This window comes from Anser cygnoides, chromosome 8 (genome assembly GCF_040182565.1).
Source record: "Anser cygnoides isolate HZ-2024a breed goose chromosome 8, Taihu_goose_T2T_genome, whole genome shotgun sequence".
Lineage (NCBI taxonomy): Eukaryota > Metazoa > Chordata > Aves > Anseriformes > Anatidae > Anser > Anser cygnoides.
In genome coordinates this window covers 33,460,464-33,476,085 of record NC_089880.1, presented here as the reverse complement: position 1 = coordinate 33,476,085, position 15,622 = coordinate 33,460,464, and the positions used below count along the sequence as shown (strand labels likewise).

The window sequence follows — 15,622 nt, the reverse complement described above, 5'->3', positions numbered from 1 at the left end:
TCTTTTAAAGACCTCCAGGGATGGTGACTCCACCACCTCCCTGGGCAGCCTGTTCCAATGCTTAATAACCCTTTCGGTAAAGAAGTACTTCCTAACATCCAACCTAAAACTCCCCTGTCGCAACTTTAGCCCATTCCCCCTCGTCCTGTCACTAGGCACGTGGGAGAATAGACCAACCCCCACCTCTCTACAGCCTCCTTTCAGGTAACTGTAGAGAGCGATGAGGTCGCCCCTGAGCCTCCTCTTCTCCAGGCTGAACAAGCCCAGCTCCCTCAGCCGCTCCTCGTAAGACTTGTTCTCCAGACCCCTCACCAGCTTGGTCGCCCTTCTCTGGACTCGCTCGAGCACGTCCATGTCCTTCCTGTAGCGAGGGGCCCAAAACTGAACACAGTACTCGAGGTGCGGCCTCACCAGAGCCGAGTACAGGGGCACAATCACTTCCCTCGACCTGCTGGCCACACTGCTTCTTATACAGGCCAGGATGCCGTTGGCCTTCTTGGCCACCTGAGCACACTGCTGGCTCATATTCAGCCGACTATCCACCAATACTCCCAGGTCCTTCTCGGCCAGGCAGCTTTCCAGCCACTCATCTCCCAGCCTGTAGCTCTGCTTGGGGTTGTTGCAGCCCAGGTGCAGGACCCGGCACTTGGCCTTGTTGAACTTCATGCAGTTGACCTCAGCCCATCGCTCCAGCCTATCCAGATCCTCCTGCAGAGCCTTCCTGCCCTCGAGCAGATCGACACACGTACTTAGCTTGGTGTCATCTGCAAACTTACTGAGGGTGCACTGGACGCCCTCATCCAGATCATCGATAAAGATATTAAAGAGGACCGGCCCCAATACCGAGCCCTGGGGGACTCCACTAGTGACCGGCCTCCAACCAGATTTGACTCCATTCACCACAACTCTCTGGGCCCGGCCATCCAGCCAGTTTCTAACCCAGCGAAGCGTACGCCAGTCCAAGCCACGAGCAGCCAGTTTCTTGAGGAGAATGTTGTGGGGAACGGTGTCAAAAGCCTTACTTAGGTCAAGGTAGACCACGTCCACAGCCTTTCCCTCATCCACCAAGCGCGTCACTTGGTCATAGAAGGAGATCAGGTTCGTCAAGCAGGACCTGCCTTTCATAAACCCATGCTGACTGGGCCTGATCGCCTGCTTGCCCTGCAAGTGCCGCGTGATGACCCTCAAGATAATCTGCTCCATGAGCTTCCCCGGCACTGAGGTCAAACTGACAGGCCTATAGTTCCCCGGGTCTGCCCTCCGGCCCTTCTTATAGATGGGCGTCACATTGGCTAGCCGCCAGTCAACCGGAACCTCTCCCGATAGCCAGGACTGCCGATAAATGATGGAAAGCGGCTCGGCCAGCTCCTCCGCCAGTTCTCGCAGTACCCTCGGGTGGATCCCATCCGGCCCCATCGACTTGCGCACATCCAAGCTCCGTAGCAGGTCGCCAACCATTTCCTCATGGATAGCGAAGGGCATGCCCCATTCCTGGAAGTGTTCAAGGCCAGGTTGGATGGGGCTTTGACCGACCTGTTCTAGTGGAAGGTGTCCCTGCCCATGGCAGGGGGTTGGAATTAGATGATCTTTAAGGTTCCTTCCTATCCAAACCATTCTATGATTCTGTGATTCCAGAACGATTCTGGAAAGTTTTGAAAAATTATTATCAGATAATACAAGCAGTTGGGAAATGAAGCATTAGCATATAATGAAGGAAATGAAAGAAGAACTAGAGGACATTAAAAAAAATTTAGACTCACATAAATTTAATTTTTCAAGGCTTCTTAAACTATCTGATCTTACGCCCACTACTAGTAAAATTCAAGTGAAGACGGGAAGTGACAAAATTGCTGAAATAACAGCTGAATTGTGAATGGTAAGGGGTTTATTACTGTAGAAAATTTATAAGATGGGACTATCTCCGTGTTCCTCAACATATCCTTGCTACAAAAACATTTACACTTAAGGTTCTCAGGTTTGCAAGTTGCAAAAATTAAGTAGCATTGGTTCATCCTGCTTGCAACTCTCAGTCCAGTTCTCACATCCAAAGATGTTGTAATCTCAGAATGACAGCTTTAATTTACAAAACAAAATAGGCAATGATACTGGTTTTCCAGCATGGTAATACTGGCTAACACGTACATGTGCATGAGGCATATGCATTATTTATTTGGCAATGACCTCCCTGGGCTGGAAACATTTAATGCTTGCAAAAATACCTGAGTTAATGAGAGATTTATTAAACTTATTTGGTAGCATTTCTGATATGGTTTCCAGCATATTTTATAAATTTTCATTAAATTTTCATTCTTCTTATTGAGAACTCCAATTTCCTTTAATAGATAAAGTAAGCAAACAGCATAGTTTTGGTGAAGTAAAATATTACACTAAAGCATAGAACAGAGGAAATATTTATATACCACAATGGTTCAAATGAGTTGGAACATTTCATTCATGCTGATGGCTTTGAGTATCCTCCTTTTACAGAACTGCTAGCTGTAATTGTTTCAGGTGTGTTGATGGAATGAAAGCTGTAGATTGATTCTTCAGTAAATCAGGGAGCAAATCTATTTTTTTCCCCTACAGTTTCCTCTATTTTTCTCTTAAATGTAGTCATTTTCTGTAGTCAAAGATTCTACTGAATGGATTAGGTATGTACCTCTGCTATTTATTTATTTAATTGTATGAATAACTATTAAACTTATTGAAATCAGGGAGATAACAAAAATCTATTTTCTCTTTCTTAAATTTATTCTATGTGTGTGTGTTTAAAATCATTCCATATTTCAATTAATATTAATGAAATTCTGGAGAAAATAAGCTCTTTAATCTAGCAAAGGAGATTTTCGGCTGACAGACAGTTTCAAAGATCTATACAGAAAGAAACAAATAAAAGCCTGAACTTGAACTATAGATCTTCAGTCCCCAGCTAAGCCAGTGAACCAAATGAGTCGTCAACAGTCCTATTCAACTTATGGAGAATACTTCTGATGAAGAGTTGATCACTTCCAAGGAAGAAATCATGGGCTTTTCAAAACTGTTCACAATAAATTTTCTTATCAAGGTAATGGTCTTATCCATGTAGGATACTCAGCATCTTGGTTTTTCAGTAAGCTCAACAGAAGCTAAAGAAGGGAAACAAATAGCAGGACTTCCACTGACATTTGCAAGATAAGGCCAGATATGACAAAAATAACTTGAAACCCCAATGCAGAGAAGAGTATTTTGTATTTCCCACTTATTTCTTTATTTGTCTTAAGGATCTTTTAATAAGTATGTATTTACTCAATGTTTTCTGCATCCTCTACTTATATTAGCATCTTTTTATTTTTATTATCTAAATGTAATATTATTAAAAGTATTTATCCCTGATAGAAATGCACTCTAAGACTGGAAGCTCAGTCTTCTTAGCTCTGGAGGAAAATGCAAACAGAAATGTAGGACAAACATAACAAGAGAATGAAAAGAATGATGGAAAAAGTTGCCTTTTCCAAGGACAAATGGCTCTTGTTTTAGGAAACAACATTTTCTGTACTGGCAACACAAACCAATCAGTGCCATGAATGTGAAGTCTTAAACGAGATTTAGTATTAGTTCATAGTGTATGTATGCATTTGTTTATATACATTGTAGCAATAAATAAATTTACTTTTGTTCAAATAGTACCTAAATACTAAATTACCTGGATTGGAAAATGTGGGAATTTTGTATGCCGTATTTACTTCTCACTCAGGACTGAAAACCTGACCTTTTCATGTTATTAAATATTAAAACCTGGTCATTTCCTGGCATGAGCGGTGCCAAGGTATTACCCTTTGTATGTCTTACTAACATGAGGTCTTCTTTTAAAACACTTGGGAAGTTCAAATTATTTCTCTTTTGAGGCTGTCTCTATGATACTAGCACAATAAAAAGCAGTCTGACTTTAAATCAATATATGGTTCTCATTATTTTTATTTAATATGTCTATTGCCTACCAAATGGGTCTAGCTTTCATACTGTTCTGTTTCAGTTTTATTGTTCTTTACATATCCTTTATTTTTATCTAATTCCCAGAATACTGGGATTATAAAGCTCAGTAAGCTCCTGTATTTCTACTTGACAGGCACCAATTTTTCACACAGGTCCAATCATACTTCTTATCCTTCTCTATCTTGGATCTCTCTTTTCAAGGGCATGTCGAGCACTTGCCCACACAAAGTCTATAATGAAAGAATGAGCTCCAAGGCAACATGCAGAACAGTTTCTTCACAATACTGAAACATATGTACTTTATCATCCCTCTAATATTTATTTTAGAAGTTGGAAATGGTTACCTTTAATCACTAGGTGAACTTTAGAGCTAAACTTGTGTACCTAAGTATTCTGAATACCACTTCTTTTGTAAATATATGAAAATTATTCATGAAAGTTTGTCCAAATTCAGAACTGAATTTCATTTACCAAGGACCTCATATAATGGCATAAAATGAAATGGTCAGTCTCAGCATAGCTGGAAAAGAAGCAGCTATTCCACTGACAATAACCATATGCTGAACCTAAGGTATCTGAACACCTCTGTGGAAGATGCCCTGAGAATTCATGAGATATGAGCACAGCAGATTTTCAGTTTTGACCTCAGTATCAACAAGTTTGATTTCTGTTTAATACAGCATTATGGATTTCGTGCTTTATGCATAGTGTGATAATTACTGTACAGAATTGTACGTATGGATGTCTTACAGAGCTCAGAGTTGCTTGCCAAGCAAAACAAACATTACCAATTAGGTCATCAACTTTTCAGCATCCTTCAGTTACAACCTGCAGTATCTTTCAACTGCAAAACACTTAAAACACTTTCAGATGTTATCAAAGCCAGCATGTGATGTAAAGTCTCTAGGAATGAACGCTAGTACACAAACATAGAGACAGCCTCTAATACTTTTATGTTAAGAGTGACCTTGAGGAGAGCAATTCAGCACTCAACAGCAGCTCTAGAACAATTTGCAGACGTGACAAGACATGTTGTCCTCAAAGGGCAAAACCAGAATACCTGTATTTGAGAGGGCTTTAGCTTTCAAGGACACTTTTTGCTATGCTGTTTCACTGTGAGGTAGGGACTCTCCTTACATTACTCAAGTTACTCGGCCTTTTCAGGAATAACATTCAATTGTATGTCTGTACTAGATCCAATACAGCAAGCTACATTAGTGGCCCATATTTTAGTCTTGCTTCTTCCTGTGTTTTACGTCTTGCCTTTCCTAGTGTTGTAAAATGAAGCACAAGGTTGGAGTAAATGTAACTTACTTTAAAACACATTGAATGCCTCACAAATCAGCAAAATGGAAAAGCTTTTATGCATACACAACTATATAAATATGTCCAGTCCCTCTCTTTATACATGTTGTTCATGTTTGTCAGCATTGTTTAGGTCTGAAGATTACATTAACATTGCACACAAGAAAATTGAGTTCAGGTAATATAATTCTCTATGGCTTATAGAAAGTTTGGGTATGAAGTATAGCTGTAAATGATAGTAAACTTTTAGCTTGGGTTTGTGAAGGGCAGGTCCTGCCTAACTAACCTGATTTCCTTTTATGATAAGATCACCCGTATGATGGACCAAGGGAAACCAGCTGATGTGATTTTTTTGGACTTCAGCAAGGCTTTTGACACGGTTTCCCATAGGATCCTACTGGACAAAATGTCCACCATACAGCTAAATAAAAACATCATACGATGGGTGAGCAATTGGCTAACGGGCAGGGCCCAAAGGGTTATGGTAAATGGGGCTGCGTCAGGCTGGCGGGCGGTCACCAGTGGGGTCCCTCAAGGCTCCATTTTAGGGCCGGTACTTTTCAATATTTTTATAAACGATCTGGATGTAGGAATAGAAGGTATTTTGAGCAAGTTTGCTGATGACACCAAACTTGGAGGAGTTGTGGACTCGAATGAGGGTGGAAAGGCCTTGCAGAGGGATCTGGATAGGTTGGAGAGCTGGGCGATCGCCAACCGCATGAAGTTCAATAAGAGCAAGTGCCGGGTCCTGCACCTGGGACGGGGAAACCCTGGCTGCACGTACAGACTGGGCGATGAGACGCTAGAGAGCAGCCTAGAAGAGAGGGATCTGGGGGTCGTGGTAGACAGCAAGTTGAATATGAGCCAGCAGTGTGCCCTGGCGGCCAGGAGGGCCAACCGTGTCCTGGGGTGCATCAAGCACGGCATCGCTAGTAGGTCAAGGGAGGTGATTGTCCCGCTCTACTCTGCGCTGGTGCGGCCTCACCTCGAGTACTGTGTGCAGTGCTGGGCACCACAGTACAAAAAGGACATGAAACTGTTGGAGAGTGTACAGAGGAGGGCTACGAAGATGGTGAAAGGCCTGGAGGGGAAGACGTACGAGGAACGGCTGAGGTCACTGGGCCTGTTCAGCCTGGAGAAGAGGAGGCTGAGGGGAGACCTCATCACAGTCTACAACTTCCTCGTAAGGGGGTGTCGAGAGGCAGGAGACCTTTTCTCCATTAACACCAGTGACAGGACCCGCGGGAACGGGGTTAAGCTGAGGCAGGGGAAATTTAGGCTCGACATCAGGAGGGGGTTCTTCACAGAGAGGGTGGTTGCACACTGGAACAGGCTCCCCAGGGAAGTGGTCACTGCACCGAGCCTGTCTGAATTTAAGAAGAGATTGGACTGTGCGCTTAGTCACGTGGTCTGAACTTTTGGGTAGACCTGTGCGGTGCCAGGAGTTGGACTTGATGATCCTTAAGGGTCCCTTCCAACTCAGGATATTCTATGATTCTATGAGCTCTTCATGCTGTGCTGTACTTCTTTACTTAGACACTTCTTTACCCCATAATGGTTTATAAACATGTTCTTATTGCAGCAGATTTTGCCATAGCATAAGGCTCTGACTCAGTTTGTGACTTGAAGCCAGAATATTCTGTCAGTGAACACATCAACTGTGGGCTCTGGAAAGGACTGCATAGAGAAGGAAAAAAGGTAATGTCTGAAATGAATCATAGTTTGCTGTTAGTAGTGGATCAGAGTATGTCACTCTCAAGTGACAGAAACAGCAGAAATATGCCAGAGGCAGCCCCTGTGCTGAGAAGTTAGCTTCTGTGGGTAACGACATACCTTTTCTCGTCTCATTGCAACTCACATGCAGAACAGAACAAAATAATCTCATTTCCTTTTGTTTTACTTCTAGCGATGACTGCTGTAACCAATAGTTTTATTACATAATTGTTAAATTGTTCTCACTTTCCAGGGACAAAAAAGGAGACTGGAGAATGAACAAACACAATGGCATCACTGAAGTCCAGAGCAAAATACCTATTAAGTGGCATAGTTGACCTTTCATTTATTTAGTGGCATGCTTACACAGCCTTCTGCAAATATCATGCAGAACTCCCACACCTGCAGCCTTGGCCTCAGAACACTACAAACCAGTGATCACGTACTCATCGGTGCTGGAAGGGCAAGGACATTACTTCAGGCAGTGATATATGCAGGTCTATGCAACTAAGTCTTTGAAAAAAAGAGCTGTTCATAGGACTGTTTAAAAAATATGACCCTCAGCTTGCATCAAAATCCCATACAGTGAGTTTAGCCAGAACTAGACACATGGTATCACACTAGCAGATCTCAGTACAAGACTCTGCTTTACAAATATGACAGGAGGCAGCAATTAAAAACAAACAAACAACAACAACAAACTCAGCTACAAAAGGTACTTGTTATGAATAGCTCTTTTAGGACACAACCAGGTACTTAAACTTGTGCTGATTAATAAACTAAGCTAACAAGTACAGGGTATGAGGAGGAAACCCCTCCTATTCAGAAAATAGTATGTGATAAAAACAGTACTTTTAACAAACCTTTTACTAGTAACACATTCTATAGAATTAATGTGAAGTCTTGAAACTCCATTAACAAGTACAATTTCATTAATGATATGATATCTCCTCCAGGTGAAATATAATTCCTTATAAAAATCATTACCAAATGATACACAGTCCATATAGGAAATACTAAATACACACTCCATAAAAAAACTAAAAAGATCACTAAAGGGTTAAGATTCCGGTTAGCATCTCCATCATAAGTCTTGCACAAAACAAAAAGATATGCTGTTTTTTAAACCCTTTTAGTAATAGGATACACAAGGAAGAGTTCCATTAAATGATTTAAAAAAACCCTTTATGTTTACTTGAAGGGAATGACATCACATGTGAGATTAGAGATGTAATGCTGCAAGGTAAACACTCACATCCTTTCCCACTCTCAGCTTCACTTGTGTACAGGCATACAGAGGAGCCTAGTTATTCCATCCCAAAATTCTAACCTTCGAAATATGAATTATTAGCCAGCCCTGTTAACATGCTTCCTCACTTGCAGACAAACAGATGCTAGAGACTGATTTGTCCCCTGATCACTGTTAGAGTTGTTGACTGAAACACTGAAGACTGACAGCTTTTTAATTGAATTCTTTGGTGTCCATCTGTAAATTGTTTTAACCTTCTTTCCATTTAACCTTCATCATATACACAGGCTCTCTACAGAACGCAAGGTTTCTTCAGACTAAACAGAGACAGTAAGTCAAAGACAGAAAATCTAAACTGTCTAGATTAAGAAGTATCACTGTTCCTCAGCTGAACTTCAGTGGCTACCCTCGTACTTTCTTACACCAGGTACTTACATGTTGGCAGATTTCTTCAGATGGTATACAGAATTTCTAGAATTATCATTTCTCCAGCAAAACTGTTTGTTTGAAAAGAAATGTCTTATCTCCATTTCATTCAGTATAAAATTATTTAACTATTTGTAGCTACATATGTATAATAAACAGTGTGTACGTCTGTATAATCTGACTAAAAATGTAGCAGAAGAGATGGCTTTCTTTATATCAGTAATCTCAGTAACTGTGGTAACTTGGGTGTTCATAAAACATACATTCTTTCTTGCCATGCAAATACATGTAAGTTCTTTTCTGTTCAAAACTACAGCCACTTTTTGTTCCAGTCATCCAGCCAAACTCTTATATTGGAAGTGCAATTATAAGTCTAAGATGTAATACTAAATTCACAACTTAAAGCTGGTTATTAATATCATCTATATTTCCTTCTTCATAGTTAGTTACTTTTTTATTGCATTTCTTGCTTATTATCTCTCTTCAAAGAAATCTGATGTTTCTGTCTTGATGAATTAGTCTAGCACTCCATATTTAAGTCAAAACTTACCAAACAGATGACAAAATCTTTGTTTGCTTAATGGACCCAAAGAAGATAAAAATTAAAATGCCCACATTCATGCGTATGTTTAGAGTAATAAACCCTTCATTACCAAAGTAATTTTGCACACTCAGTACTTCACAAGGTTAAAAAAATAATAAATTACACTGAGTGAGCTGTTGCCAGGGTGACAGAAGTGAGATGTAAAAAATGACTGAACTGAGATGGTAAATGAAAAGAAAACAGTTTCATGACTGACAACATGTCTAGAAAGGAAAGGGCCTGATTATAGGTATCCAGGGAATCTCATCCCTCTCTTCATTCCTCTACTCCCCAAGAGAAAGGCTTCTCGGGACAACAATGAAGATGGGAGTCTCCAACTGACAGGCAACTTACCACTATGGGTGTCTGAGATTCATGCTACGAATGACTTACCCTGATAATACTTTTCTCTGTACTAAGCTAAAATAGCTCTAAACTGAGAATCCCTCTCCCCTTTCAAAGAAAAAATGACAGAGATGTGGAGCAGAGCCTCTGAGACCTAGCAGAGGAAATAAACCTCTTTTATTGTGCTTCTTTCACACTCAGAGGGACAGCATTTCTAAGCCTCAGCCCATATCCAGGTTCAGGAATTCTGACATGTATGAATGACAATGTTTCATCATGTATCTATTGGTTAATGCTTCTGATATTTAAAGCAATGCTGTTTACTGCCAAGACGTTAAAGATATTTATATTAAGGTAAGAGATGTACAAACAGATCTAGGCCCTTTGGGCATATCTGTTCAATGTAAAAATCGATATTACAGATGTGGTTTTCCCCAAAATGTACAAAAATAAATAAATATATAAATTAGCTATATTAAACCAATTCTGAGTTTTGTTTTGAATGGTATCAATCTCAAACAAAATGACTTCCTAATATTGGCACTCACTCATATCATTTCCTGTACACAAGAGGAGAAACATACCTCATGATGACCAGCTATTGTGGCAATATGAAGGGCTGTCAAGGCTCCATATCCAACTTGCTGAATATCAGCTCCACCATGCAGCAGTGCTGTTATGAGCTCTGCATTGTCCTAAAAGGTGTGCATGTAAAACATTATTTCTGGACTCGAGTATCAAACATATTCACAATATCAAACACATCCTTCCAGGTATAACAACAGCAACGGGCACTATCAAATGATAGTAATAAAGTCATGCTTGAGAAAATGTTAACACATTTAGTTAATAATTTCTCCTTTAAAAATAGTGAAATTAAGCACAGAGAATTGAAATGATTGGGCTGGTGGCAGAACTAATAGGAGAAGCCATTTTTCTCACTATTACTTGTTCTAACTGAACCAAACAAAGCTATCATAATTTTTACTCTTAGGGATCTATCTTCTGTCATCATCCAGCCCAGAGAAGAGACTTCTCCAATTTATATTCACTGTTTGCTAAGGAGAAGTGCACACAATGTAAGGACAAAAGAGATGCTAAAAGCTCCAAACTTACTTATTGCTCTCTGTCTCCTGGAAATAAGCACTAAATGAGTTCAGGCCGAGAATGAATCAATGCCAGAGAAACAGCAGTTAAAATATGTCTTTGGAAGTATAATATTTGTTCATACTGAAATGGTTTTCCTATTTCCAGGAATTATTCGGAATTTCTTTTTGATAATAATGGACAGCAAAAAGTTAATATCCCTTTTCCTATCAAATAGTTTTAGACATTGAAGCATGGTAGCTGGTTGCATAATGGATCAGATATTTTATGCACCTATGGGGTGTATAAGAATTGAACAATGTATTCTAGAATATAAACTCCTAAATTTGATTTTAGTTTGCTCTAAAAAGCTAAATGCTTTTGTAGATCTGGAGCTAGTCTGTAGATGGATTAATTTTCCAAGATGCTCCATCTGCATAATAAGAATCATAACAATCCTTTCAAAAAAGGCAGTCTTTGCTCTGTTCCTTGCTACTGGTATTGTTGAGTCTTAACAGATGAATGTAATGGTGAAGAAAATTAGTATTACATCGGTACATGAAACTTGAGGAAGAACAACAAAAAAGAAGCAAAAACCAGAGAAATTGTAAAATAAAGTCCTTTGAGATTATTTCTATTAATAGCTATAATATTAAAAATAATAATCCTCTATCCTGAGATGCATTGCATAATTTAATCAATATTTCTAAAGCAACATCATATCCTCATGGATGACAGTGCAAAAATACATGCTGATTTCCTGTACATGTGCTCTTTATAGGTTATTTTCCTGTTCATTGGAAATGTGAAATTGATATTTTCACTAGAAGTAGCAATTAAAGAGTTCAACTGGAGAGTTCAGACAACTAAAGCTGCTCAGTTCTGATTGCTTTTCATCAATTCTATTTGAAGTAGTTTACCTTCTATTCAAAATAGTTTACCTTATAAGCTGCCAAGTGCAGAGCAGTAAATCCATTTCTTGTTAATCTGGATGGGCGCAGTCCTTTTAGCATAAGAGTTCTAATATGTGATTTGTTACCTTTAGAATGAAAATTGGAAATCAAAATTATTTACAGTAAAAACATGCAGATGGAAGTAAGAAACATCAGTGTGAGTTTGAAAGCAAAGAGAAATAGGTAATAAAAATTTTGCACCCTTAAAATTGAATTAAGCACCATCTCCTTACACACTGGGACCTGGCCATGAAGTGGCTTACTGTTCACACTTGAATCAGAATTGGTTAAGGATAGTTGAACTTCTAAAGAAACAGAATCCTCTTTTAACATCCAGACTATGCTACGGAGAAGTCCGTTAATTAACAGATGCTTCCAGAAGCTCAGGTTTCTCAGACACATAACTCTACATCCTTTCAGAAGTGAAGCACTGGTCTCCCTCTGTACACAGTATTATTACAGGGACAATAGTTTTGACGGATACTAATGAATATCAGCTTGAGAAAGTAGCTTTATGCTTTTTTCCTGCTGCAGTGATGATCTCAAACAATGTTCTTCCTTCTGAATAATCACGACTATATTTAAGGACAATGTCAGGTGTAATAACTAAATGCTCACATACTCTACCTAATTAATTAATAGTGTATGTTTTCTTAAACTTCCTCTCATCATTCCCACCAGTTACTCCAATGTTACCAAGTACTGATGTCATCTTTAGATATGACATCTCGTACTCTCTGAAATTAAGAGTAAAGATCCATTTGGTGCTCAGCGGTGCAGGATCCAGTCCTCCTTGATGATAACATCTAACTAAGATTGAGCAAATAATTTATGCATATTATTAGTACATATTTTGTGGAGTTGAAATGTTAGGGTAAAATTCTCTTTGCTTCTCCCAGCAAGTGTAAAAAGTGCAAAATTGTTCATGAACTAATGACTCACTAGGTGGATAACAAAGGAACAATCTGGGTTAGAGTTACACACTTAATTGAGTTACACACTTAATGTGCATTTATGAACATGCCGGAAGACATCTTGCACTCTTTTCTTGCATACCCTGATTTGTTATCTGCAAAAATCCTATCAGCTGATATTTTTCAACAGAGCATTTGAGTTATTCTTTTAATCACGTTGATATAAAATACATATATCATTCATTATACTAGAAAAATGGCTATACGTTGTATAAAAATACATGTAAAAATTAAATAAATGTTTTATATATTGCAAAAAATATTAAAACTAGCTCCCTATCCTGAAGTCTATGCCATGTACAGAATACATAATTGTAGAAAAATACTACCTGATGAATATGGATTGATTAACTAATGAATATAGTAAGTAATTTTGAATTAATTGAACATTTGTAATAAAATATGCCACATTATCAATCACAACTTCTCTTGGACTAAAGAATCAGTTACAACAAGGTTCAGTGTAACTTGATTCAACCAGCTTGGCAAATAGAGTTCCAAGTAATACTTGTGGATGCTTATCCAAGTGTCAGCAATGACAACACAAAGAAAGAAATTGACTGAAGATATAATCTTCCTGACAGTTATTAGACAGAACAAGTAATAACCAGGTAAATAAGATGCTTAATAAACATTATATTTCAAATACATACCCCCACATATGCAACATAAATGAAGAAGAGAGAGGCCATTTTCTGTGCGGTAATTTAAATTGACTTTGCAGAATGCTTCATCAGAGCTGAAGAAAAAGATTTTTACAGATGATTACTGTTTTCATCTTTTAGCATAGTTTCTTTCATTTGGAAAACATTTAAAGGGAAATATCAATGGGATTTTTTGGAGACACAGGGCTGAATTTAGACCCAGTTTGCACTCTGTAAATATAGAAATACTTTACTGATATCAAGTCAGTAGTCCAGAAATATCTTTCAGTAAATTAAGTTAGTGGCTAACTTTGATTGTTTTCTGAACAACAGAAAATAAAAAGCCTTTCAGGAAGTAAGTCTGTGTTCTCCAAAACATATCTCGGAAACACAATAAAATCATTAAATAGAAATATTTATATGAAAGAACTACAGAAGCACATACACTCCTTTAAATCTTATGCATGTAGCTGTAACATTATTAAGAATTACATATAGGCTTTTCATTTCTGATAGCATTGAACGGAGCTGACAGAATCCCCAGATTACTACTGTACGTGAATTACCAGCATTTAAGGTCTGGTTTCATCCAAATCCAGTCCTTCCTCTGAATCAGAAATACTAGGGCAGGAGAAGGGGCATTTGTTTTGGGAGCATTTGGTATTTTCTGACATGCTCAAGCATCAGCAACTAGGAGAACCAAGCAGTATGCTTGTCTGGGAATCTGCAGACCTCAACGGAAGTCTAGGAAATCTAGGTCTTCTCCTAATTCCTTTCTGAGGACATAATTGCATGTTTCAGAGAAATGAAATTCTCACTTCTTATTTCTTGGGTGGTCTTCTTAGTAAATCATTGCTTTACTAACTCTGAGATATAGGAATAGAACAGGGACACCTTTTATACAAGAAATGACAGGTGCCATGCTACTTGTAGACTGACTTTTATAAATTTACTTTTCACTACTGCAGCTGTGCTTCCCTGCGCTCCACCCCCCCCCCCAGCACAGAACAGTTTACCCACTGACGTGTATATATTCCCTAAGTGTTAAGTGGGGCTAATGACATTTCTTTCCTCTGCTGGGCTTTGAAAAATTTGTTTTATCTACCTTCCAAATCTTTCATGGCAGGGATTTTAACAGCTACTTATTTAATTTCAGTCAGGCAAATTAGCATCTTCCACTTATCTTCCAACCACTATCCTGTTTCTTAGTCCTAACTTCTTTTAATAAATAAAACTTACTGGGGAGGAGGGAGGGGGGAATCACTTATTTTTTCTGGTACTTCAGAGATAAGAAGTTTTCAGAAAATAACCACTGCTACTGTAGAGAACCATTTTTTTTTTAATAGACCAGATTTGGATTACAGATATTTTAGAAATCTGGCTGGTTCCTCAATCCTGGCCAAAAAAAAAAAATAATAATAATAAATAAATAAATAAAATAAAAAAGCCTTGTCAATGCAACATAACCAGTGTCCACTATTTCTCTGAGCAGTGCTCTTTATCTAAGAAGAGGAGTTTGGCTTACATCTTAAAGAGACTTGCTTCAGTTGGCAAGATGGACTGATAAACTTTGCTGCAACAGATCTACTAGCCTTGAAATAGCTGTTCCTTGTTTCTTTTATCTAATACAGGAATTAAGCACTTTCACCTATATGGTATATCTCTATATGGTGTATCTCAATTTTGAGTGTATCGCAACTGTTTTGCTTTTCTAAAATAATGAGTACTCTGGCTACAGTTTGTTAAGATAATTCCTACTAAACAGTCTTAAAATTAGGGAAGTGCTGAAGTATCTTACTGGGTCACAGCCAAAATGGTCAGCATATTGCAAAATCAAGCCCAAGGACTTCCTTCAATTAACAAGCTCAAACAGTGATAGTTGTTCTAGCTGAAATTGACCAAGATGGATAATTTGTATCAGCTTTTTTTTTTTTTTTTTAAGTTTGTGATGTATTCTGATTAGAATCCTCTATTTTTTCAAGTGGCTTTGATATCTGAAATTATTTACCAGAAAATTTTCTTAAATTAACTTATTCACAGTAAATGGGCTGGGTGTTTTCTCTATTTGAGCTTTTCAGGTGATGAACATGTAGGTATGTTACTTTGTTGGGTAAACATGGTTGTTAGCATGTGCTGTCCTGAGAAAGTGACTCCAATTATGAATTTGAAATTCACTTCTGGAAGACAATCTGCTTAAGTGTTTTAGATTTTTTACTTAATTCCTGTTCCTGACTAAAGAAACACGCAGCAAAACTTAAAGTACGTAATAAAATTAGACATACCATTAAAGCTAATTTGTTTACAAAACCGTATAGATGTTTGCTACAAAATGTTGATTTAGTAATTAACAGCCACTAATTCTGGTACTATGT

At 38.4% G+C, this 15,622-nt stretch overlaps 1 protein-coding gene across 2 annotated transcripts in view; it reads right to left on the bottom strand.

Annotated features, from left to right (window-relative positions):
• The window catches only part of TNNI3K (TNNI3 interacting kinase), a 76,607-nt gene that overhangs the window by 59,786 nt on the left and 1,199 nt on the right, over positions 1-15,622 (bottom strand). For both annotated transcript variants that reach the window (XM_067001878.1, XM_067001879.1), the window contains exons 3-5: positions 13,260-13,345; positions 11,621-11,718; positions 10,178-10,288 (exon numbers count right to left, since the gene is read on the bottom strand). In XM_067001878.1, the coding sequence (XP_066857979.1) occupies positions 10,178-10,288; positions 11,621-11,718; positions 13,260-13,345 (295 nt within the window). The remainder of the gene's footprint in view (positions 1-10,177; positions 10,289-11,620; positions 11,719-13,259; positions 13,346-15,622) is intronic.